The sequence below is a fragment of the Astatotilapia calliptera genome, chromosome 8 (assembly GCF_900246225.1).
Source record: "Astatotilapia calliptera chromosome 8, fAstCal1.2, whole genome shotgun sequence".
NCBI lineage: Eukaryota > Metazoa > Chordata > Actinopteri > Cichliformes > Cichlidae > Astatotilapia > Astatotilapia calliptera.
The window spans coordinates 12246521-12273097 of NC_039309.1; the positions used below are offsets into that span (position 1 = coordinate 12246521).

The following is a 26577-nucleotide window of genomic DNA, read 5'->3' on the forward strand; positions in this document are numbered from 1 at the left end:
AAGAGAGGAATTCAAAGCTCCAACGAGGACAAGCCTTAATTGTGATTGCATCAGCCATCTCTCATAATGCAGCATGTATGCTTTTAAATGCAGAGAAATCAAGCGGCTGCACAGCACGCTGACAAATTTCATCACACAGAAAGCACCAACACGGGAACAAGGAGACCCTGCGCTGTTTTTTCCCCCCCTTTCTTTCCAGTATTTGAAAAGTTTTCCTCTTTTATAATTCACAAGGTCTACATTCGCATTTCTTACAGCTGAGTACGGCTCTGGCGAGCACGTCAGATTCACGCAAGCGTCCCAAATTGCCAGATTCACGGTTATCAATAAAACATCAAGAGCAGCGCGCCTGGTCGCTGAACGTGTTTCTGATGTCTCAATTACCGGTTGAGTGCCATTAATCTCTGCTCTCTCGCTTTGGCTCAGAGGTCGGCTGATGGATGCAGGCCCGTGACCTTTGTCCTCGGCAGCGGGGGGGAGCCGGACGTGCTGACCCGGTAGCTGCCAGCAGAGGTGAGTTTAAGTACTGTAGTACAGCACTCAGCGTTACCAGACAAGGGAGCTGGGAAATAAAAGGATTGGTGGGTGGGGGGTGTGTAATGTGTCTACACACTCAGTCAAGCATGAGTACATCCAGTGAAGTGGCACCATGGCAAGCACATGCAGCTCCTGCACACATGCATGTGAGCAGACACAAACACACAAACACACAACAAGCAGGAGTGTCTGTCCTTATGACACCACAAGGATAGCTCCACAGGGGAAGGGAGGGGGGGTTGTCTAGCACTCACGATTCACTTCATTATATATTAAAAACATAAAAAATAGAAAGAGAGGAGAAGAGTCAAGTGTGTTTACAGAGCAGAATCTATCACACACACGAACCCGGGAGCCAAAGTGTTTAGCATGTACTCAGCGAGAGAGGCCTTTGTTGTTTTTTCCCCCAGTAAGCAGATTGAGCTGCATGGCAGCAGCAGGGGTGTGTAAGATGTACACAGACAGCAGGGTGTGTTAGTGGAGAGGCACCTCCACTGATCTCCTGTGTCGTGTGATGATGTGTGTGTGATGTGTGTCTCAATCCAGCGCTGATCCCCCTGAGTCAGCCCTGTCAGTGATATGAGCCTCCCACCCTCCTCCTCCCCCCCACCCTCCCCTATCCTTCGCCATCCGGAATGCTAATAACAGCCAGCCACTAACACTGCATCCCTGAATTATTCATGCAGCAGAGGGTCACACGGCATAATGAGGAGTTTACTCTCATTCTGGATGCGATTGTGATGCTGCTAATCTGCATTTAGCACAGAGAAACAGAGAAAAGGAGGGAGACGGGGTAGGTGGTGGTGGGGGGGGGCTGGGGGAGAGGATAGGATGAGCACTGATGAACTTAATTGCTGTGAGCAAACAACTACTGAAAAGAGTCACGCCATCATCCAGAGATGAGAAAGTAAACAATTAATTATCATTGGACAGAGGGAGTCATAAAACAAATGTTTGAACAGCACTAATATTCAGGAGCCAGCTGATTCCCCCCACCGCCGCCGCCACCACCCCTCTGAGGTGACAATACTCTCACAGTAAAAAATGACACGCTCATTTGATACACTAATAATTATTAGCGCTAATATGATTCACTTAACACTCCCAAGAGGGTTTGGGTAGATATTATATTATGAAATGCTGCATGTCCCACATTATAATCTCCTGCAGAAAGAGGCGTGTTTTCATTATGTTGACATGTTGTTTCCTATGGAGACTTCTTTTTTAGGGGGGTAGAAACAGCAGGTTACTGTTGCCCCCTGCTGGTCATATAGGGTGCATGCCCCATATTCTGCAAAGTAATAACATATTAAAAAGAATTTTGCTGCCAAGAAATAAGTGACAAGGTTAAAATATAAATATTCGCCACGTGCTAATGAGACGAATACTGCAAATGATCAGCATCAAATATTTTAAAAAAGCAAACACTACAAAGAAAAATTAGACATGACCTAAGTAAAGAACACAACTTTATTTTGAATTTAGTAATCTTTGGGTTCATCTGGTCACAACACAAAGTCAAACGTACCCCAAATCTTGGCACATGACAAAGAGCCTTTAAAAATCCTGCAGGAATCAAACTCATATTTGAATCCACACGATGGCAGCAACAGCTGCAAAAAGTCAGAGGGAACTACAGTTACGACAGTTACCCACTGAAACTCTGAATTTAACATGTCTAAGCAGGCAGAGAGGAAGTCTCACGCAGCTCTTTGGTTAGTTGGTTTCCTCTCATACCTCGATTTCAAAACAACCAGAGGCTTCGCCTGAAAAACCAGCATCTGCTGAAAGCAGACCCTCTCAACTGCAGCTCACTAACCACAAAAAAATATAAAAATATATATTTTATATTTATAATATATAAGAAAATATAATGTGAACAAACAGTACAGTATTTTGCATTTACTCCAGCCTGACAGACTAACCACCACACTGTGAAACCAGGAATAATATACAGGTACCGGCAGAACTCGCAGCTGCTTTTTGAGGAGGAGAGACTGATGCTGTCACTCATACAAGATAATAGCACTGCTTAAGATTGCATCATGTAAAAATTAACTACAGGTATATTATAGTTTGAGGGCTTTGATGCATTACAAAGGAGAAAGAAAGGATGCAGCAGTTGGCAAAGGTGAAAAGAAAAGAAGCATTATGAAACAACAGAAAGGTCACGCCCAGCAGTGAACCGGGGCTTGTGGTTAAATGGAATGTAGCAGGAAGTTTGGGTTGTTTTTCTGTATGGCAGATTTCCCCGCCACCCCCCACCCAAATCAGAGCAGCAAATAATGATTGTTTTCATTCAATTTCCTGCATCTCTCGATTATTTTTTCAGTTAAGTTGATCAAAATTTTGTTGCAAAAAACATTAAATATCTTAAAATGTCAGAAGGTTAAGTGCTAGATGGAGTTGAGGTCTTGCAATTTTCAAAATAACAGTCTAAGAACAAAAACGTGTTTAATTTACTGCGACAGAAAACAAAAGAAAACAGCAAAAGTCAGTGAATTTTGGTGCCTAATCCATTACTGAATCACTAAGAATACGCGGCTGAATCTTGTTACACCAAAAATAAGTCCCCAGCCAGTACTAACATGGATGTAGATAGTTTCTACTGTCCAGCAGGCAATTTCTCAGCAACAACAGGATTATATGGGCTCTGCTGTGACTAGATAATTGAATTCAGGCATGGCCACAGCGCACTGCATCCAATGATCTCTCTCCCACCAGGGTGATGGGAGGAAAAAATGAATCGTGTTACACTCTGTAGATTCGGTAGCGCAACAATGGTGTTAGTTGACTGGACTTGTAAGTCCTTTTTAGTAATGAAGTTATTTGTCACAACACTTCAGCGGACTTCTTCTTCTTCTTCCGTAAGCCAATGACTTTGCACGTGACTTCTTAGCAACCAAACCAAACCTCAAGCAAAGCAGCATTAATAGGTACACTGTGGCACATGCTGCAGCGTCGAAAGTTAACATTCAGAATGATAAAAATACTGCATGCTTACTCAGATATGCATTGACTGACATGATGACAGGCACGCTGGTGTCTATAGCATTGAGGGGACGTGCATTGAAATGCATTGTGCTGGGAATTAACCAGCAAAGCTGCATGTTAATCCTGCCCTGACCTTGTGCAGAATGTGTAGAGAACAGTGTCTGTGGGGCTAAAGATAACACCGCTGCCTTTGTGCTGAAGGAGAACAACACTGCTGATGATGCTGCTTTGTGCCGCTGCTCCTGCCCAAGGTCACATGTGTCCTTTTGTCAAGTAACAAGACCCGACAAGGTAGTCCATTGTAAAGTACAGATGATCAGATGTACTGATCTGTCTTTAAACTCTAACTGCATCGTTATGGTGCTTCATAGTTTTATAATGCCTTCACAGATTTACTACAGCATGTAACAGCTACACAGTAGGTGGTTTGCAGTAGTGTAGTAAAGTTTATGGACTAATGCAGCCTGGTACGGATAGGCTATGTATCCATTTGCATTATTATTCTACAGTACTGTACAAAAAGTCTCGGGCCACCCTACAATTCAAACGTGCTTCAAACTTGATATTTAAGGCTTTACTGTCATTTCTTTAAGTAATCTTCAGGAATATTTCTCCAGACATTTCGTTGGATACTTGCTGTTTTTCTCTGTCAAGATGATCCCACGCTGCTTCATTAATGTTGAGGTCCAGGTCTGGGGAGGCCAATCCACGACTGATAGTGTTCCACTTTATGTTTTTCTATCCACATATGCTTTTACTACACTTGCAGTGTGGTTGGAAAGATTTTCAGTCCAGTTCATCAGTCATTTAACCTTCAAGACCATCGCTGTTCTTCAGCTACCAGTTGATGGATCAACTGAAGAGCCAAATGCAACTCTCAAGTTCTGTGTCAGCTCTTTCCTGGATGTTTCCTATTTTCTAAGGACTTTCAGATACTGATCACCTGTTGTGGAAAGTTTTGTAGGTCTGCAACTTCTTTTGTCCTCCACTTGTCCAGTTTCCTCACCATATGCAAAATTTTCTTTGGGAATCAACTTGCTGTTCCAAAAATAAAATTTTATGCCTGTGAATGTGTGTTATTCAACTAAAAAAAAATGGGAACAAATTATGTTTTTTTTTTGTGACTGGTTGCAGTAACAAAGTGGCTAAAGATACTAAATTTAAAATTGGTTCGTTGCCAAGTTGTCTGTTATGTGCAGACTCTACAGTGGTTCAGCCCTTGAGTTAGATGCCTTTTATATATATACTTGATTGAGTTGTATGTCAGTGTTAAATGGCTGAACAAACAACAAGAAAGGGTACAAAAACTGAACTGAATTGGACTCATTGGAAACAGCAGCTTATAGTCACTTATCCTAGAAACATTACAAGAAAGTCTGGCTCCTTGGAAGCAAAATATAAAGAAATGAGGGGTGGCTCAGTAGTTCTGCACAGTCAACGGTAGCAGTCACCAATCTTTGGTTTAAGCTGGTCTTTTGAAAATTTAAACATTATGGTTTTAAACTGGCTAAATGTCTATGGATAGGGTTTGGGAAGCACAATCACAGCATCACAGTATGTTAGCCGATGTAACATCTGCAGTGCAGAAACCCCAAAGCCAGGACCACTGCTCCACTGGAGCTCCCAATACAAATAAATATGGGGGTTATTTTGACATGAGTCAAATTTTCCACTGCTCCGTCACACTGAATCCAATACAAAGTTTACTCAAGACATTAAAACGTCTTAATGGACAACAAAATCATTTTTCTTTGTCTTTGCAAAAGTGCCAACTGTTCAGAATTTGACATCTTTAAGCCATTTTATTGTCAAATTGTTAAAGTAATGCTAGTAACAATTAACTGTACATGTCCAAGGATTCCCACTGGCCTCTCCTCATTTGTTAGTGCCACTATCTGGCTTATCGTACTTAAAACAGACCGTTTTACACAATGAAAATGCCGATTCTGTTTTCATAAAGACTTTTTTTAAAAACTCAACAGGGCACCTTAAACACTGAAGTGCTCCAGTAGTAATGGCCAGCAGATAACTGTTGACTGAGCAGGTTTAAGGTGTGAACGTTGACCAGTGTGATGTAATAAAATTGTCTAAAGGAGCACTTCAGCGCAGGTGACCTGCTACTGGTTAAACGAAAGGCCTTAAAAAGTCATCTGTTGCACTTTTATTGCTAGAGTGAACTGAAAGGCAGCAGGCATTGGGTTACATTTGGTTGCAGAGACACAAATTGCCAATTTAGGACAAAATGAAATGTTGCCGTCAGAAAATATCCATCATGCTTTAAAAATAAAAGAGAGCTGGATTCACAGAAGAGGTTATTCTGTCCCAGTGAATGGCTTTTTTGATTACATTTCAGACTTGGCAGGCAAAGTAAAGTCATAAAAACTCAGAAAACCTGTGATTTTTTTCTATTGCTGCTTGGGTAATTATTAAACATCTCAGTTCACTCACACACTAATAGGCAAACCCATAACAAATGTTTACATATGCTAAATGTGGAACATGTGATTTACCTCTCAGTGTGAAAACTGTTTAATCCTTCAAACTTCAAAGGGAACCCCAACACCTCCCTCTCTCACACCATGTTCTTATTTACAGATGGTGCACATATTTAACATCTTCAAAAAAAAATTCACACAACAAGTTCCCTGCAAAGGAACCATCTGTACCTTATCAAACAGAAGGAAAAGGGTGGTGTAAGGTCAGTCAGTGATTAAAGCCTAGTTCTTTGTTTCTACAGAGTGACGGGCTGCAAGCGGGGGCATGCCACAGTGTCTTTGAGGAAGGATATAGTGTTACTGCTTGCAATGTGACGGAGGCGTGTTTACAAGAAACTCACAACTCAGAAAAACCCTTACTAACTTACATTTGCCACAAGGCAATTGTAAATTTAGAGGTTATTTATAGCCTGGCATGGGTTCAGAGCTGGAAAAATGTGGGCGTGTAAAGTTCTGAGGCTGCCAGCTACCCGGGGCCAATGTATGAGTTAGCTATTTTGAGCACAGCTTACAGTGTCAAGATGGTAGTAGTGTGTATGAATGGCTAGTGTATCCCTTATTTGGTTTCACATGTTTTTAACTGTTTGCATTACACAAGCGACTGTAGCGTGGGTTACGAGCGAAGTTTTAACTCACAAGGCTTTGTGTCTGTCTTCTGCGAGGATCTGGTCATTCGGCTTCAGTCCAAACCTTTCAGGAAAGGGCAAGCAAACAAACATTAAGTGTGTTCTGAGCATGCAGGATGATTTAAGGGGAAACAGATGAAGCATTTAGACTTACTTGTCAAGGAAATCTTTGTCCACAACAGCTGAAATGTCGAGCAAGGGATTTCCCATCCCAAAGAGCATGTTTTCACTGTGGGGGAGACAAAAGCATATTGTGTTATGGAGACTCCCACTAACAGGCTCTGCATGAACAGGGGGAACAAACAGTCTGTTGTGATACAGAAAATCATCTGTTTGTGATTTGGTCAATTACACTGGAAGGACCCATAAAGAGCATCTCTTTATGGGAAAATTCAAGCTACAGAAACATAAGCGACTGAAAACTTTTAAGCTTATAGCAGAGTAATTAATGAATGAACTGTTTATGACTCCTGCAGATGATTATTATGCCTTTGATACCTATGTGTCATGCAAACGCTTTAAAATAAGGTTTTCTTAGACTACAGCTACAGATTACCCATTTACCTAAAAGTATGAGGTAATAAGATATCATAGCGGTCAAAGTATACTCCCGAGGACAGAGTATGCTTTCTGAAAGTTGGGTAACAGCTCAGAGCACAGGGAGAAATACTTGGCCTTTCAAGCTCAACATGCCTTTATCCATCTCAACAATAGGTGAGCTCAATGCTTTCAATCAACCCACTGAAAGTCTGGCAGTGATGTTAGCTCATGCTTTAAACAATAAAGTCATAAGAGCAGAAATGCTTACGGTGTAAACAGAGGAGGATAATAATCATGTGGCTCTCACCTTGGAGTTGGCATGTCAGAAACCCCTGCAGCCTAAACTGATTATTACTGAAAGGTCAACAGCTTCCTTCTTTGGTTCAAAGCAGCGTGTTCTTTGACTACAGGAACTGGAGCTGCACTTTGGCCAACCCTGACTGTTGGTGAAAGAAATAGGCGGGCCTTAGCGTCTTTTAGCCATATGATTGGCTGCTGACTCTCCAATGTTGAAAGGCCTTGGATGATGCATTCACAGGCAATGGGAACTCAGCAAAAACGGTGGACCTCTATTACAAACAGAGCACGGCCACATGCATTGTATATAAATATGTATAAATTTCAGTTATGTTTTAATGATTATAATTTTTTTTATAAATGAACACTCGTTTTTCTAAAAATCTGAAATATTAAAGAATAGTTAGCGAAGGAAACTCTTTACTTTTTCACTTGTAACCTGTCCACAAATGGAATAAAATAAGAATAAATTAATTATTTTCCATCACACATATATCACAGGTATATTGATCCTTTAGATTCAACAATGCTTATAATTTTAGTTCCAAATAGTCTATTCTTGTGCAGAATTCTACTTAAGCCTTTGTCTCAGGAAGTCGAGTAGGTTGTCTAACTATCAGAAGGTTTGTGGATCAATTCTACAGCTACACCATAAATGTATATATTAAGACCCCGGGTTGCTCCTGATATATCTCTGTGAGTGTGTCCACAACTGTTAGATAAGCTATTAATAGGTATAGAAAAATAAATAAAATAAAATAATTAAAATAATAAAATAGCCTGTGTATGTCTTGCATACTGCCTGTTTTTAAGCACAGGATGAAAATAGGCACCTTACTGAAGATAATTTGTGTAGGAACACACCTCATACACTTCCCTTCTGGTTGTATGACTGTACTTCCTGCACTATAAGCTGTTTGTTCTAATTTTTTCTAATTTGTTCTAATTTTTTCAGTGTTGAATATTTAAAGAAAAAACAAAAAAAAATCGAAATGAGGATGTTGTCCCCGATTAATATTACTGTGGTTAGGTCCTAAACCGTTGCACCATTTCATTCACATTCCAGTTTCCTTCCAAAGAGCTGAATGATGACTTTTTTTTCTGTCATTTGCCAAATACCTGCAAACTTTTTGGCATCAACTATGCAACAGTTTGTTTTTTCGGTGAGTGTCTTATAGAGTAGTCAGACAGCGTTAACTGCTAAGATTCAGGGTCTGAGCAGTGTTATCTATGGATTTGCTGAGCGCACGGCCTGAAAGATGAAGTTCTGATGGATGAGTAGTTTGTGGTTTTGTAAACAACTGAATCCTTGTTACCATTTCTATGTTAAAAATATGACTCATGTGTGAGATGTATGTAGAAGCAGTGAAATAACTGTTGAATGAGGAATTCTATAAATGACCCATCCAGTGAGTCTGTGAGGACTTGTGGTTAATGGGCTTCTCTCTTCTTGTTCCAAGTTAATCAAAGTTAAATATGTTTGGGCTTGTGGTTATGGTTGCACTGAGAGGTCAAATGCACTGCAAACTAAGAAAACATCAGCAAATTAAAAAAGGCTCACAAAACACAATGCATGTAATTTAGGGGAGACGATAACTTGAAGGAAACATGCATCTTCAGCACTTTATGAATCGTGTGATTAGAACACACATTATTCTTTTTCCTCTGTGCTGTTTTTCCCAATTTATTGTGCTTTGTGTGCTTTGTTTTGTTTTTTTCTGCACCTATTCTGTTTTATTCTACTTCGGTTGTATTTTATTCTATTTCTGTGGTGTTTTATTTTACGTCCGTGATGGTTTATTCTACTTCCGTTGTGTTTCAATCTACTTCCATTGTGTTTTACCTTACTTTCCTTGTATTTTATTCCTCTTGTATTGTTTTTTTAATTCTACTTTTGCTGTGTTTTTGCTGCATTCTTCTGTTTGCTCGTATTTTCTTTGTTTGCAGTGCTTTTGAGCCCTCGGGTCTACCACATCCGGTAGTCCCGCTTAAAAAAAGATGGTGTGAGTTCACAGCACAAACACAACCTCTGACACAACCGCTAGAATGATGTTATTGTTAATATTGATTATTGCTCTGTGCGTGAATGACAGAGATAATATGTGAGAAAATATGGGCAGAGAAAAAGATATTTGCCCCTGGGCCAATCATAGAGATGATGCATCCTTCAGTGTGACCATTTAAAGGCATGTAACAACCTCTGCATGCCTGTGTGTTTAAATGGGTGTAAAAGCACTGCCTCGGCCCACGTGCCTCAGATATTTATGCTGACATTTAAGTTTTCCTAAGTTTCCATGAACGTAGCACGCTTCACTTCACACCGTGTTCTTTTAATGTCAACAAAACAGATCAGCTGTGTGCGCTGCAATATGTTGAGCCTATACTGATATAAAAAATATAAACAAGAAAATGATAAAAAACATACAAACGTATCCGTTCCCTTTACATGTTTCATATTACTCAATGAAAGTTGCATTTAAAAAGCTTTTGCATTTGTAGCTCCTGCCATTTTTTTTGTGTGAAAATACAGCATTAAATAGCGTCCTCTCAACTTCTTGGATAACGTTAAAGTTTGTCCCCAGTACCTTTCATTTAAAAACACGATACTCTGCAGATTGCCCACACACGACATTTTTTATGCATGTGTGTGCTTTATTTTTTAAAGGGGCACTTCCAAGCTGGGTAAATGTAGCGGAAATTCTTGTTTTCCAGTCATGTGATGACGAACCCAGCCTTTTCCCGTTAGCTGTGCTCCGTGCTGTTTTAACCGAGCATAAACGCTAACTACAGCGTACACATCCAGCTGATGTAACGTTCAAAGGTTAAGCCGCCCCAGTGCCATCACTGTGCACCTCCCGCTCTCAGTTCACCACGGCAACAGAGACATTAGCATCGATTAACAGCTAGCTGCTAGCTACACCGTACGTCGCATATGTTAACACAAATACTTTCGGGTTGTTACCTTAACGCCGTCTTCCTCCCTGTCAACATGTTCGGTCCTTCCTCGGACATTTTTTAAATCTGCTGCCGGTTGTGCCGTCGCCGTGGAGCCAGGGAAGCTGCTGCTAACTGCTGGAGACGGGATTCAGCTTCCTGCCCCTTCAGATGATGATGATGATGAAGAAATTAGTCGACAGTATGCAACGACAGAGAAAGAAAAGTAGCAAAAATAAACATAAAAATGAAGGGAGCTAGTTACGGCCCGATCGAGCAGCCACTGTGCATTTGGACAGACATGTGGAAAAAAATTGCTACCTCTCGTTATCGCTTTCCCCCCTTCCTCTGCTCCAACTACTTAACTTCAGCGTCACCGTCATTTTTGGATAGGAGACATAGCATGGATCAAAGTTAACATGCAGACAGCCACAGTAGTATACTAGCTTTGTATTGGAAATCAAAAGTGTCCAACATGGGGCCCTCGGGCCACAAGCTGGCCACCAGAGGATCCCATCCCACACAGGGTTGCTTTGCAAAATGTGGGGTAGTAGTGAAGTCATAAAATCCTCAGTGGTTTCAAATTAAAACACAATTGACAGTTATGTATGTAAATGTAAAATTTCTTTTTGAGGTAGACAAATCGAGTCACAAGAACAAGAATATTGTTTACTTACTTACAAAACATACATCTGAATGTGTTTCTCTGTTACAAAGTATGAATGTGATTTTATTTTTATTTTTTTTAACAAATTGTGTGAATCAGTGTAACTTAGTTGAGGTGTATAGAATTCAAAGCTTGCCACTTTACTGGGCAAGCTTTGACCTAAAAGGTCTATCCATAACTTATCTCAGGCTCAGATCTTTTTGCAAATGTCAAAGTGTGAGAACGTTGCTGGTGGTATTTTTTTTTTTTTAAAGAGGTGGCTGTGGTTAAGGGGGTAGAGCAGGTCATCTTAAACCACAAGGTTCCTGAGTTTGCGCCTAAGTGTGAATGCTATGTTAAAAGTGCTCACACATAGAAAACAAACAGGGTATGTTGGTTTGGTTTCGTTAGCTCGGCTTGGCTTTGCAGATAGATTTGTTTATTTGTTGGTGTGGCCTTACATCAAGTTGTTCTTAGGTTTTTGTGTGACTTGGGGAAGATGGATGGCTTTGGTGTTTTGTTTTGTCCCCCTTAGACAGGGCATAACAAATGCCTGTGCTATAAAGGAATTATTGTGGAGTGAAAACACAGCTCAATCACACACCAAAAAGATTCTGGATTGCCACACATGACCTCTATGTTTGTTTAATTCAATAGAGTTCCATTCAGTTCAATAGATAGTAGTTTAGTAGAAAACGGATATAGTTTCCAAAAGAAAATATAAGCCATTTACAGAACAAGCTAGCTGTATATGAAGTTGTGTCATCTGTGTAAAAATGCACATCAAAGATATGGTTGGCAGAAATAGTGTTTTTTGTGTATTTGTTAAATAAAAAAAATTCAATGAAGCCTTTGTAAACTGCTGACAACCGGAAAGATAAGTACTACTAACAACCGGGATAGACTTCAGGCCCTGAAATGGTTAAGTTACACGTAAAATGAAATTATCTGCCAGTCAGTCCTTTGTGGGTTTTGCATGTTGTCCCTGTGCCTGTGTAGGGTCTTTCTGGCTTTAATCGCACAGTCCAAAGACATAGATGTTGGGTTAATTGTGGATTCTAAATTGGTCAAATGCATGAGTGTGAATAATCGTCTGTTTGTATTAGCTCTGCACTGGACTCGCAGCCTGCCTCTCACTCCATCAAAGCTGGGATAGGTTCCAGCCTATGTTATTGTGTTAACTGGGTACATGTTGGCTGTTATGTCACCCTAAAGCACAACACCTCAAAGTATCCAGCATTGTCTGAACGTTGATAAGTTTTTTAGTGTTTAGATTATGGTCATTTTGTGTTGTGGAGATTCAAAAATGCCTTTGTGAGTTAATAAAATACAAAATGATTGATATAAAATACTTTGGTTGGTAACACATTCCTAATAAAGGAAAGATAAATAATTCTAGAAGAATGAATGAAATTCAGAAAATAAATCTAACTATTGTACAGTACTTGTGTGTGTGTGTCAGAACAACAGAAAATACAGATCAAAACACCTCCAAGTGCTATAAAATGCTTTATTACAAAATTGTGAACGATGCCTAAGCAAATCCACATTCAGGCCCATTTAACCCCAGCTACATTGCATAATTTGAAGATCTGCTAAGTTTTGCATAGAGCATAACGTGACTAAAAGTAAGTCATAAACCGGGAACATTTTAAAGAAGAATCATGTACAGCAAGTGTTTCAAGGAAATCAACACAATGACACCTGGTACAAAATGATACAAAACATCTTAAAATGAAAATTGTATCAATTGCAAATAAAGTTTATTTCCCAAGGCACATCAGTTGGCATTAGGTACTTAAAATGAGACATTCACACCAATAGTCTTCAAATATTTTAAAGTTTCAACTACTGTAGCCCCAAGAAGTGGCCATTTAATTTTAGTGTATCAGGACATCTTTAGACAGACGTGAGAATATAAAAAGAAGATTTCACCAGCTGCAGACACTGTGCTTGTATGACTTTCCCTTGGCTACCTAAGAAGTGTGCTATTCATATATTACAAAAATGATTGTGCACAACAAAGATATGAGACGTACAATAATGTTGAGTGAAAAACAACAAAGAAAACAACAGGCTGGATGACTTTCTCTAAAGAAGGCAAAGCTTTGCTGGGAAGATTAGAGTAATAACTTTTTGGCTATTAAGCCGCATAGTGTAGCATAAGCCTGTTTATTGCATGTAATCTCAACGCACCGTGTTAAACAAAAAGAGTTGAATGAGTCAATGCAGGCCTAAAAGCTCTGCCGGCTCTTAAAATTAGTTTTTTTCCTTTCAGTCAGGTACATCTTAAAACTATCCCTTAAAGTCAAATAAGTATTGCTGACCAAAGAAAGACTTGAAATCGTTGCAGGATGTCTTTGGCAAAAGCAAATACAGACTGCTACAACGGCATAAGCAAAACAGTGTTTCTCTTTCAGTTGTCATAATACAGAATAGTGTAAACAGACAAAATACTGCTGAATAGATGCATGCACTCAGCGCAGGTGTATAATGTGTATAATGTACTTGTAACAACTCCCCAGGTTCATGTGCTTATTCTAGAAAGAACGAATGGATGATAACGACAATAAAATTATCAGTACAAAGATAGAAAAATGTCTAGAGATAATGTTAGATTTCAATTTAATTTACTGTGGTTTGCTAGAAGAGGCCAGAAACAATTAACCTCACATTATAGGAAATTAACCTCTGATCAAAATATATATATTCCTGGGATTTCTCAAAATAAAAACACATTTTTACACACTTTAGAAAAAAAAAAAAGCTGTTCCCAGTAAGATTATAAGCCATAACTCACATTGAAAAGTCCCACCGTTTACATTATATCAGAACAGCAACTGTTACAGACAGGACGTGGGACCAAGAGAAACTCTTCCAATATTAGGATGTGGGGCACTGATATCATAACTCTGGTAAAGTATGTATCTGTCCATTCAAAGTCCTCCTGGACCGGCATGAACAATGGCCCTTCTCTTCTCTTACTGGTACCAGGGGGTCTTTCTGACCCAGTGGAGGGTGAAACCTGCATCTGTCCGGATCTTGATGGAAGCTGCCTCAGCCTCTCTGACAGTCTCCTTCACAGACTGCATCAGGTTCTGAGCATTGTGGACCAACATCTCAGTAGCCTGAAAGGAGAAATGAAAATGGACACAAATGGAGATTCGAATGATACTTTTCTCAGAGGTTAATTCAGTGAAATGGCACCCTGATGTCAAACTCTGCTCACCTGCTCTGACTCCTCTTCGCTGATGTTGGTACGACCCAACATGGTGGCCTTGACTGTCGACAGGATTTTGAGCTGAGTGCTGATAGTGGGAATGCGCTCGCACACCTTAAAGGAGATTAGAAACATTACTTATAAAAATACGTCAAACTGTCTGTGCAAACTGGGAAAAAGAGGTAATGGTTGAACCACATGATGAAGACAACTTAAACTGACCTGCAGCAGGTTGGTCCGGATACGTTTGTCAGTGCACTGCTTGGCCACCTCCTTAGCCAGCCGTGTGACCTCATCAGAAGCCTTAGCGATGTCTTTGGCGCACTGGATGAGTGCACGCTTGTTTCCGCTGCCTCCACGCACCAGACGTGACATCTCCGCCATGAGAAGGGCCATTCGTTTGGCAGCGCCAATGATATCATTTCCCTACAAGGCACAGAAAGAACATAATCAAAGTTTAAAAAAAACAAACATCTCTGCAATGCATCTTATCACTTCCTCTTGTGGTAAATTATTGATAAGCTGGTATGTCGAACTGGCAGGGAAACCTGCTTTTAGTGTTTCAAAGAAAGATCTTTAGAACGCTCATAACAAACGAATGAAATTAGAGTCATTAGAACTCCTTAGAAATTATTTTCACAACACCAGAATGTGCTTGGGCTCAGGTTAGGCTCTTATTGACCTAAATGTAAAAGGAATCAGCAAACCTCTGGTATCGTCACATCTGCTGGGTTTATAGTGTTGACCTACTTTGCTGGACCATTTGCGGGCTTCATCGTGAAGCTGCCTCGCAGCCACCATCATGGGCTCATTAACCATGTCACCAGCCTTCTGCTCAGGGAACTCCTCATCTTTCTCCTCTGGGGGAGGAGGCCTTGGGGGAGGAACCTCACCCTCTGGGAGAGGAGGTTTGGGAGGTGCTGCCTCATCGTTAAGCTAGAAGGAAACAGTAAAACAATCGTGGTTAGGCGGTTATACAAATCATTGTGAACAATCAGAGGAGCTTTAATTTATTTTCCAAATCTAAAGTTGTACTTATATGAAAACTTACATTAAGCTGATCCAGTTCAGGAGGAGGTGGAGGGAAGTCTGGTTCTTGAGGTTGGAAGGCCTCCCTGACTTTTGCCACAGCACCAAGAATCTTATAACCAGAGTCCAAAAAGCCCTTCTGAAGACCTGGCAATTAAAACAAACACATGACCATTAATCAAAATGTGCCATATGAACATAAGACAAAACCTGTGAGAAACATAAACCTACTTGGATCCTGGATATTTCCAGCCACAGCCTTAGCATTCATCACCATAGGAGAGATAGTCTGGCTCAGTTCATCAGATGCAGCCTTCACCACCTCCCTGAATTTAGGATCCTCAGAATTTTCTACCTCTCGTTTAGCTACCAGGAGGATGCGGTTAGCTCTGCGGGCGATACTGGTAGCACCTGCGACCAGCATCTGAGGCTGGTGATTGGTCATCGCCACACGGCACTTATCCAGGTCCTTCTTTATGGCGTCCTCTGAGGCATCGAGCAGAGATTTGGTGTCGATGGCCTCGTCCACCAAACCTAGACATCCACAGGGAACCACAGGGAGTTATACCAGGACCAGGATATGAAATGATGTTCCAGCCGTTTTCAGGGTCTTTACGGCACCTTACCTGTCATTTTTTCTACATTGTCAATCCACTGGTTCTTCATGGTTTCAAAATGTTCATATGCTGCTTGGTTGCCGGGGTTTCTCAGCAAAATGCGAGCAGCAGATACCACCTAATAGGAAGGGGAAAAAAAAAAACCATTAATTGGAAGTCTACTTACAACTGCTAAAAACTCATTTCAAGTGGTGAGAAACACTTAAGCTCTGTGGCTCACGGCGGAGTGGAGGGCAGACACAAACACAAACACTCAACCATAACATACTTGTGGTGTTAAGTCTCTTGTCGACTTTACGGCAGCCTGGATTCCCTCCACCGTGCTCTTGTTAGCAGTGCCAACAGCAGCAGCCTTCTCGGCTGTGGTGCCAAGCTTATTGGCGTGATTCTCAAAGTTGGCAGCTCTTTCGTCAAAGACCTACACATGATCAAATAAAAACAATTATCCAAAATGATTTCTGGAAGCAACAGAACACCCTGCCAATAAATATAATACAAATGAAAAAGAATCACTGCAGTGAGATCATAGTTAGTAGTAGAGTGACTGTGCCGCTGACCTCATCTCTGTTGGGGGCGTCGAGCGGGGCGGTAGCGGCCACTGCCAGTAACTTGATGGGGGTAGTTGTGTCACTGAAGATGTCAGACACCTCCTGAGTCATCGCCTCTTGCATCTTTCCTTTCAGATCCTGAGATGAGGTCAGACAAATGTTACAACCAGCCAGCACTCACACAGAGTTTTGCTGAGATTATAGATACACATCTGTTTTTATTTAGCTTCAGCAGCTGCATGAAGTGCATATTACAATATGATCATGGCTACAACACTACGTTACACTGTTTTTTATTCAAGTTTACATTTAAGTAAGCTTTAGGGAAATAAAAAGCTTTTAGGGCATTAGTTTCCTCCACCCCTGGTAACCAGCAGAGGGGGTTGTTTGCCTGCATTCCTGAGTGAATCCTGTCAGAGAAGCTACAGACCTGGGTGGGAATGACTGAAGAATGTGAGCCGTCTTACCTTCAGGGCTGCTTGGAGCTGTTGAGCCACAGCACGTGCTTGAGGGGAGTCCCCTTCACCGCGGGCAGCCAGGTCAGCGAGTTGGGCCATGAGCTGCTCTACCTGCTCACACTTGCCTAGCAGCTCCTGCCTGTATGGGCCCGGCAGGGCATTGGCCAGCCTGTGGCCCTCTGCAACTAGGCCACGTATGGCTGTCTGGCCTAAAAAAAAAAAAAAAAAAAGTACAAATAACAACATATTTAATTTAGTTTGGCTTAGAAAAGATATTTCTTTGTAAACCTTTGTTAACAATTCCTTTTTATAAATCCACAAGCTCTATGTTTAATTTAATAGTGCATCTACAGATAACAAAATGGCTATATAGATAAAAACATATCCCTGACATAGTTTATTAGATAATAAGATTCATTTTGGGTTAATTTTGGATGTTTTTTCCATTTTTCTTTTTCTAAAAATGCCCTGAAAATGTAAAAAAAAAAAAAAAAAGTCCATCCTAATACACAAAGAAATATGCTCCAGTAGATGGTTTGGTTTGGCAAAGAATTGAAAGATTCATTTTACAATGAAAGAAGAAAAGCAAGTCAGCACATCTGAGAAGCTGGAACAAATGTGCTTTTCACATTTTCTTTTGATGAATAACAAAAGTGGTAAACCAAATATTTCACTTCCAGTTTCAGCACTAGGTAAGTGGATGCTGCTCATCGCAGCATTGAACTTTGTCATCTCATGCAACTAGCTGCAAAACAGCCCAGCTGCTAAAAAAATCAGATCAGTGTCTCTTTCTATTTCTCGTTTGCTTTTTCTCGGGAAACTACTGTAGATATTTGTGGAACAGGCACACTCCAACTTTGTTCAAAACCACGTAAGTTGTCCAGGTTTAAGTGGAGATGGGCCAAAACCAGGGAATAAGACAACAATGGAATGTCGAGTATGTGTATAATTTGTATACTCTGTAATTAAGCCATGGGAGCAGTGGAGTGAATATAAAATGTGTGAGAGATAGACAGACATGAGGAAGTCTGGAGAGGATGCAAGCCAGACTCACCCACACCGCTGTCATCCACGGTGGGATTGTCAATCCAGCGCTGTGCCTGCTCGATTTTTCCTTCCAAGTGAACAGCTGCCTTTGCAGGCCTGCTGTTGGCCACAGCCTTGTTAGTTTTGGACTGCAGGTTTTGCAGAGCTGTTGCAATTTGTTTAGCCAAAGCTCTGGCTTCAGGCGTGTCACCTTTGCCCCTAGAAGGAATTAAAAACAGCAACCTAATTTATCACAAAGTTATGGCTGGAATGAGGTCTGTATCGCTATTAAATCTGGAGTTCACCTACAAATATGGTCAAATGAGAACTTTTTACTTAAAAAAAAAATCGCAGGTGCAGCCCATCATCCATATGTACAATGCTGCATATGAACAGCTCCAAACTGTCAAATTATAGTATGAAATTGGTAGCTGACAACCGTGACTGTACACATTTCTCATTTTTTCCTGCATACATAAAAAGAAACACCAATATCGTTTCCTCGCAACAAAAAGTAAACAGCAGGGATTTGATGATGATGACAGTAGCAAATGATTTAAGGGGTGAAAAAAGCATCTGAACAACTGTAGTAAAGTGTAAACGCACATCAGTTGGATTAGGGAGACACAGAGCCATCAATCTCACGCTTCACGTGTGGAAAAACAAACCAGCATAAAGCTGTCCCATTTTTCAGCCGGTCTTTAACTTACTGTCTTCTGAGATCAGACAGCTTGGCAGTCATGGCAGCGATCTCTCCAACAGAGCGCATGATGTCATCTCTTTCTTTGGGGTCTTCGCACATGTCAGCAATCTTTCTGGCCTCCATGAGCACCGCCTTGACATTCTCCTCTCCCTCTGTTCCACTGTTAGGGTCTGCAAGCCAATTCTGCAACAAGACAAAACACATGCACACAAAATAATCAAAACCATCAAATTGCACTGAACTGTCTGAAGCCATGTTTTCTGAGCTAACGACTCACCTGCGCAGCATCGATCCTTTTGGCGATGGCCTGCTTGGAGTTGGTCATGGCCTCCAGTTTCCGTGCAGCATTTTCCACCTTGCCTGTGAGCACATCGAGACCTTGGGAAACCTGCTGTGCCTTTTGCATGGCAACCGGGGATGCTCCATGACCTCTGAGATGGACAAAGAAAACACCCAGATTCCATTAAGTGCACATTTGCACTTCTTTTGATCTACTTGTTTGTTTTTTACTGCAGAGCTTAATCCATATGGCCCATTTGGTTAAGTAAAACTTCCACACTTAATGTCGTAATGTCTGATTTATAGACTCATCTCTGTTTTCGTAGAGGTAACAGCACCAGAGGTTAAAAGTGGATTATGGATTAATACCAGGCAGCTGCTTTTAATCTAGTGTGACTCAGGGTCTCTGGTGACAATAACATTTCTTATCAGGTCTTATCACTCCCACTTCTGTACACTATAATCCCCTTTAATATGCTTACTGCATTACAACCTTTATCCTTTGAGGACTGAAAATGAAACAACTGTATCAAAGGAGCACATTGCTAAAACACCAAATCAACACATGAAATGCACAATAGCAGAAATCAAGACTACTTGAAGAAAGGTGCACAAGAGGAGGACAATTATTTTGCAACAGCTGCAACACAAAAATGCAAAGCAGTGTTGTTAATGTGCACTTTACCTGGCTCTCATCTCAGACACCTGGTCTGTCATTTGACTCAGTGTCTTCGCTGTGCCAACTATATCTCTGCGCTCCTTCCCTGCACAAAGCTCACCAACTTTTCCGGCCTCATCAAGAATCTGCCGGATGGCCTGCTCACCTGCGTCTCCTAGAAAAAGGAAAAACACAAATAAATGAACTCAGAAATACCAAATACGTCTCTGAATTCACTTAGGCCACGCATAAGGATAAGGATGTGATTAGCTACAGAATGAAGGGATTAACGTAGAGGAAACTAAGGATTATTACCTGGTTGAGCCTTTGGATCCCTCAGCCAGTTCTTAGCCTGAGCCATCTTTGAATCGATTAGCCCAAGAGCCCTCTTCATAGCCTCTGTGTCCTTTGAGTTTTGAAAGAAAGGAATATATCAATATGCTAAAAAGACTAAAATTACTGCCTCACTGTTATATGCTTGCAGCAACCAGTCAAGTTGGAGTTTACATCCATATCTGTGACATATCAACTGTTGAGAGTTTAAAAAAAAGATGCCGATTTTGTCAGAGCCATAAATATAGATGCTACAACAAAGAAACATCACATTTTGATGGATGAATGATACACACAAACACACATATATTCAAACCAGCAGCACAAATCATCATAGTTTCAAGGCATCTTCACTAGATCAGAGTCTCTCCAAGTCACTAACCAACCAACTGTAAAACATGATGACAATCCTCCTTTCAGCTCCTGAGTTATGGAGATGAATAACAATAAACAATTGTGCTGTTTTTGCAGAACAACATGCTTAATCTTTGCCCTTTATGATATGAAACAACATCATTTCATTTTATTCTACAGACATTTTGTGGACTTTTGTACTACTGGCGGTCTGACTAATTATGTGAAAGACATAATGTCAACATATGACATCCAGTGATGACCAAAACTTTATCAGATTCTCTTGAGTCTCCAGTTCTCAATGCCGTGCCAACATATCGAACAGACCGAACAGCTGGACAACCAGAGAACATAATTCATTTGGTCGTGGCTGTCTCAGGCATTACAATCTGCACGAGGAGTTCATGAATCATTTTACTCTTATTGCAGAATCTCCATATAAAACATTACTGTCTAGAGTCACTTTATTTTAACAGTTAATCTATTTTTCTATAAATACTAATGTTTATGTGAATCAAATTGAATTCAGTTTCTACAAAAGCAGCTATCTCAAGGCAACCAAATGCAACTTCAGTTTAAAAATCAAGTGATCTGGAAGCTCGGACTTCTCACTGAGTCAGTGACTTCAGGGAAAATTTCCAGGCCCTGTCACCGTCATGATCAACTGTTAGTTATTTGAGTTAAATAAACATTTGGCATAATCCACATGCAGCATCGTTAAAATGTGTCACGCTCAGCCACGTAAAAACATGCCGTTTCCATTATTCTTTCCCTTTGTCGACAAAGGGTGTGCGTTTTTATAAAGCCGAGAGATTTTCCATTGTATCTCCGTCCGAGTGGATGGAAATACAACAATCTATCCAACAGCAACTGACTCAACAATGAGCCTTCTCTTTGCAGAACTCTGCAAATCAAAGCAGAGTCCTGCAGGAGCTTGAGCCAAGCGTGAGACCAGATCAGATGAGTGTTTGAGTTAACTTGTTTTTCAGGGTAAAATATCCTGCTGTATGAAGACTGACTACAGAGTTCAGTAAAGAGTTTCAAAGCAAATCAAACCACATAGGCAGAACCAACCTCCATGATTAAAAAAATAAATAAAATAAAATGTAATGTATGTTTAAGCTAGTCAAAACCAACTAGATGAAAACCATGCATGTGATTCAATGTGACTAGAAATGGAAAGAGAAAAAACAGGTACAGTCTACACAAGCAAAAAGGTGTGAAGTGATGATACCGGAGATGTGTGGGTGTATTACTTTATTGTTCAAATATGCTCAGCATGCAGCTGCTTTGGCATTAACTGACTATGTGTGTGTCTGTGCATGTGTATGAGTACAAAAAGCCAGTGAAGTAAAGTGAAAGAGATATGCTTTGCAAACATGCATTCATTTAAGCTTATATTTAGAAATTAGATGGGGTATGATTAACGCCATTGATTATGTTGATGATGTTAAATGACAACGGATATTTAGTGTTCATGAAAATAAAAAAAACATTGAGAAAATGTGGTTATGCATGTTGGATTAAACAAACAATTAGCCATTCATAAAACAAAATCCATATCAGAGTTTCTATGTGCTCTCCTCCATCAGGAGAAACCTGATGTTCATGGCAAGAAGAGATGAACACTCAGAGTCCTCCCTAATGATGCCAAAATCAATACTGCATGAGTCAGGTCAATCAATAACCCAAGCAGCTGAAGACAAGGCTATAGTGAGGTTTAAAGGACAGAGGAGGGGGGACACACAGATGTTGATACAAAGTCTTACTGCAAGGCAAACAAAATCCCAAAAAAGGCAGACATTTCTGCACTTCAACCTGCTTTACTCTTCATCAACAAAACTCCAGTCTATAGTAGATAATAGTAATTGAATTTATTAATTAATAGTCAATTTAACCTCCTAACAGTCTCACTACTGAAAAGCACACAAAGGCACTACAAAGCACAAAAAGCCCACTCATCTCTCATAAGCATGCTGCTGTACAACCAAAGGGCGACACAGGCAAGCCTTACCTTCTACAGGGGGTGAAGGGAGAAAGAAATGGTAAAAAGAAAGGAAGAGGGACATAAATTCAAATGTTCAGCTAGACATACTGACTGAGAACCACAACAGAAAATAGACAGAAGTGACACAGGAAGGAGATTTTAGAGAGACCCTGGGATAGAAAAGGAGCTGCACATGCAGAGCTGAAAAACATAAAAGAACCTAACACATTAACCGACTATACAAGAAAGAGAGAGGAGAAGTTAAGGCATGTGTACTTTGTTTCTAATTGTAATGAAAAAATCTCATTCACACCTGTCAAAACTGATACAGTCTCATCGTGATGAAACAAAGCACTTGTTACTAAAAGGGGGGAAAAATACAGCTGAGAGTTACCATCACTTTATGAACTTTCCAGTTCATTGCTGATCTTCTATGAGTACATGGAAGCAATATGGGTGCTGTCTTTGTTTTCCCAAAGCACACAAAAAACCAGGTTTAAACACAGCAGCTCAAACAGCCACACAGACTGTAGCTACTCGTGTATATTTACTGTGTAAAAGCGACTCTGTGGAGTTTCATACTCATATAATTATACTGTACGAACCTTGTTTGCCCAAGCATCCTCGTCCCAGGAAGTCAGCTGCAGCACTCGGATGATCTCGTTTATCTCGGCACTCATCTTCTCAAAAGTGAAGTTACGATTCTTCAAGGCCTCCTCCACTCCGTGGCTTTCAGAGGTCTTGGTTGTCACATAAATTTTGATGCCTTAAATACAAAACGGAACTTGCGATAAGAAATCGGATAATCCAAATAAAAATGGCTTCCCTTTTAAAGAAACACTGACTTGTGTAACAGTTATAAAGAACAAGAGTACCTGAAATGAGGATGGGCAGCAGCTCTTTGACAGTGTTCATAGAGTTGACGAGCATCACGCGATGCTCCTGATGCGTGAGCTCCTGCTGCCGCTCATCTATCATCTTTGCCATCTTCGTCATACCTGGAAAAAGGCAACAAAACAGAGTTGGAAAAATAACTATTTTGCACTGGTATCACAACTGACACTTACACTAGAATGATTACACAGCAAAAACAACTTCTGAATCTGTCAACTAACACAGCAAAATGTTATTTTTACACGCTGTCTAGTTAAGACTTCGGCTAAGTAAGCTTGTACTGGAAAACCGACCTGGTCCCAGGTTCTTTGTATATGTGATCAGGTCCTCCATAGACTCCACCACCTCTGCCACAGCCAAATACTCCAGGATGCCTCTGCACACACGGATTATTCTGCGAACCTATGAGAACAGTAAGAAAAAAAAGAAAACAACTACTTAATCTAATTCAAAGACAAATAAAACAAGTGATCATGCAAACACACATTCACACACCCCTTTCACATTCCCTCCAATTACACTCTGATAACACGGCCAACTGACATTCCAACTTCTTTGTGCTGCTTCACTCCAGCTTTATGTGAACTGCTGGAGTCACCACTACACTATGCAGGGTGATCCCTGAGCTCTACCGGAAAACATGATTGCAGTGCTGAATGATGACTCCTGCTGACTGCTGCAGACAGGACTGGGATGCCTGATGTCTGCATCCAGAGTGCTGACCTGCAACTTTTTTCATTTCACTCTCTGTCCCTGAGAGGAAAAGATAGATGGGCATGACAGATGATATTCCCGTCTGATTTGAGATATAAGAAGTGTTTCTGTACACGTACAGTATATTTATCTACGTCTCTGCCTACAGTACCCAAGAGGAAGGCCGGAATAGATACTATCCTTACAGCAGAGAAGCCTGTGACAGCAATCCTCTGAACGTCTAAACAGTCAATTAATAAGTCGGTGAAGCCCTTCCAAATCAACCGCTGAGCACAAGAACGGGAGTAGAAGGTCACTAAACCACCATCAAAAGTATGAAATGAATCTGGTGCTGTAAAACTGATATCTAGCAGCGTCACCTTATCAGTATTTTGTTGTCGTAACAAAACTGATGTTCTGACCTCCAGCAGATTTATTTTGGTTAACAGGTTTTCCATGTAAAATGAAATAAATTAATGAATGAATACCTCAGCCTCATCAAAGGTGAGGAGCAGGTCAGAGGTCCCAGACAGGATGCCCCGAGAGCCATCGATCAGGTAATCCCGAGCAGGAACAGAGTATGGATCAGCTTTCAGCATGGATGCAGCCTGTACCAGTTTAGCACACGCATTCTCCACTCTGTGGAAAGAAGACAATCCATTTCAAGAGCCTGTAGAAAAATGCTTAACACGAGTCATGCTCATGGTACAAAGCCAAGTGACATTACAAGTAGAAACAACATAAAGCAAAGACAGATGGAAGCCTTAGCATGTAGCCATAACATATAGTAACTGCAATGTAAACATAACTTTGTTTCATTTCCTCTTTGGTATATGCTTTTTTTTTTTAAAGAAAAAAAAAAAAATCACACCTTGTGCAGTAAAGTTAATGAAGCGTGAATCCTTTTCACACCATCTTCCATAAAGTGCATATCAAGAACATCGCAGTTCTCGCTACAAGTGTGGCAAACCACAATTCTTCAGATATTCATTTACATATGGACTCAAATGAAGTGATCCTCATAAGATTTTACTCTAATTGTTGCTAGTTGCAATCAAATGTAACCAAAACACAAAACAAATACAGTCCTGTGCACAAGTCTCAAGCCATCAAGAAATAGGAAGTGTTCTTAAGAAATAGGAAAAGACCTGACACAGGAACTGACAAATGCATCTGACTGTTCAGTTAATCCATCTACTAATTACTGAATGTTCATCAGAAATGAACTCAATGGAAGGTTGGCAAATTATAGAAGAACTAAACTGAAAAATGGAATGAAGAATTCAAATTTGAAAATTTTGCTTCAAATCACTGTCAATTTGTACAGTTTAGGTCAGGAGAGAGGTACAGTGAATGTCTACAGCCATCTCGACGACACAATGGTGACACGTTGGAGGCGGTATCATGGTTTGGAGCTAGAATTCAGCCAGTGGTGTTGGGGACTTTGTCAAAACTATAGGAATTAAGAACAGGGAAAAGTACCATCAGATTTTCATCCATCGTGTGATACCATTTGGAAAGCATCTGTTTGGCAACAGCTTCATTTTGCAGCATGACAATGATCATAAACATACTGCCCTTACATGGGGTTTTTCCATTTGTGTTTGTGCATTTGAGTAAATAATTGTCAACCGTTTTAAATTTTTCCTAGCAAAATACAAAGAAATAATGGGTGGGTCAAGACGTCTGCAGAGTACTGTAAATATTTCCACTCAAACGAATTCTTAACTGAAAAATGTGATGGCAGAATTTCTCTGGTAAGGAGCCCACACAAACAGCTAATAACAGTATCGTCAGCTTCCTCTATTTGCTCGCAGAAAATAGAAGTGTGTGAAGTTGGCAGTCTGTTAACCAAAAATGGTCACGTCATACTCTAGCTGAGCATACGCAGTCATTTCTTATTATATACCCTAACCAAACTTTGTTATTTAGTAAGGAAGTTATAAATACACAAACTAATTTCTTCAGAATAAAAAGTTTAAAGGTCCTTTCACTGTATCTTTTTAAAATGATCTGGGGGTTTTCTCTATTTTGAAAACTTCAATGATCTCAGAAATACATTTATGCGATTTTAAAATCTATTTTAAATCATTTAAAAGTTTCGTTTGGAAAATGTTAAAGCACAAAATTAAGGAGTTACTGTTTGCTGAATGTCCTTTTATTCCTCGAAGAAAGACTGTAAAAAAAACTGCCTAATTAATTGACCTTGAGTGGTGGTCTTTAATGAAAAAACATAAAAGAAATGGGTAAAATTTGGTCTCATGAGCAGAGTCTAAGTAATCAAGTCTGAGCCTGGTTAAAAGCTAAAGCAATGTCATGTGTCGTACTGATTATGAGGCAAATCTGTGATAGTGGCTACATAAACAAAAATGGCCTGACTGAAATATTCATTCTGTAAACAATCTTTTGATACAGAAGTTATCTTGCTTTCACAGGACGTGATACGAGATCCAAGAGGTGGGGTTCCCCTCTGAACCCCACCTCTCGAGTCTGGCCTTGGTCCAATTTAACCCCTGCTTTACAGAAATGTAAAGATCAATAGCTGCCTCCTGGGTGTGGTGTACTCTGTGACTTGTAAAGCAGTAAAAAAAGAAAAAAAAATGCAGGCTCAGCCATTTGATTCATTGTCGTACATGCCAACTGCAAAATATCTCAGCCATTTTGCACATCGAAACAGGCAGTAAGCCAAGGAACAACACGTTTCAGTTC

General features: G+C 40.4%; 2 protein-coding genes across 7 annotated transcripts in view; both read right to left on the reverse strand.

Annotated features, from left to right (window-relative positions):
- The window catches only part of LOC113028358 (adenosine kinase), a 127643-nt gene extending 116669 nt beyond the window's left edge, over positions 1–10974 (reverse strand). The window contains exons 1-4 of one of the 5 annotated variants that reach the window (XM_026178565.1): positions 10745–10972; positions 10452–10588; positions 6807–6881; positions 6663–6716 (exon numbers count right to left, since the gene is read on the reverse strand). In XM_026178565.1, the coding sequence (XP_026034350.1) occupies positions 6663–6716; positions 6807–6881; positions 10452–10501 (179 nt within the window). In that variant the 5' untranslated portion in view covers positions 10502–10588; positions 10745–10972. The other 4 variants (XM_026178562.1, XM_026178566.1, XM_026178563.1 and 1 more) reach the window with 4 other exon arrangements.
- Positions 10975–12559: 1585 nt separating this feature from the next.
- Positions 12560–26577, reverse strand: part of LOC113028360 (vinculin) — a 28111-nt gene continuing 14093 nt past the window's right edge. The window contains exons 3-21 of one of the 2 annotated variants that reach the window (XM_026178569.1): positions 24357–24507; positions 23469–23577; positions 23157–23279; positions 22887–23047; positions 19923–20013; positions 19635–19782; positions 18948–19101; positions 18678–18853; positions 17996–18186; positions 16951–17150; positions 16493–16621; positions 16204–16353; positions 15945–16053; positions 15550–15852; positions 15341–15465; positions 15040–15225; positions 14512–14715; positions 14299–14403; positions 12560–14197 (exon numbers count right to left, since the gene is read on the reverse strand). In XM_026178569.1, coding sequence (XP_026034354.1) covers positions 14051–14197; positions 14299–14403; positions 14512–14715; positions 15040–15225; positions 15341–15465; positions 15550–15852; positions 15945–16053; positions 16204–16353; positions 16493–16621; positions 16951–17150; positions 17996–18186; positions 18678–18853; positions 18948–19101; positions 19635–19782; positions 19923–20013; positions 22887–23047; positions 23157–23279; positions 23469–23577; positions 24357–24507 — 2962 coding nt within the window. In that variant the 3' untranslated portion in view covers positions 12560–14050. Of the gene's footprint in view, positions 14198–14298; positions 14404–14511; positions 14716–15039; positions 15226–15340; positions 15466–15549; positions 15853–15944; positions 16054–16203; positions 16354–16492; positions 16622–16950; positions 17151–17995; positions 18187–18677; positions 18854–18947; positions 19102–19634; positions 19783–19922; positions 20017–22886; positions 23048–23156; positions 23280–23468; positions 23578–24356; positions 24508–26577 lie in introns of both variants that reach the window. The other variant, XM_026178567.1, reaches the window with a different exon arrangement.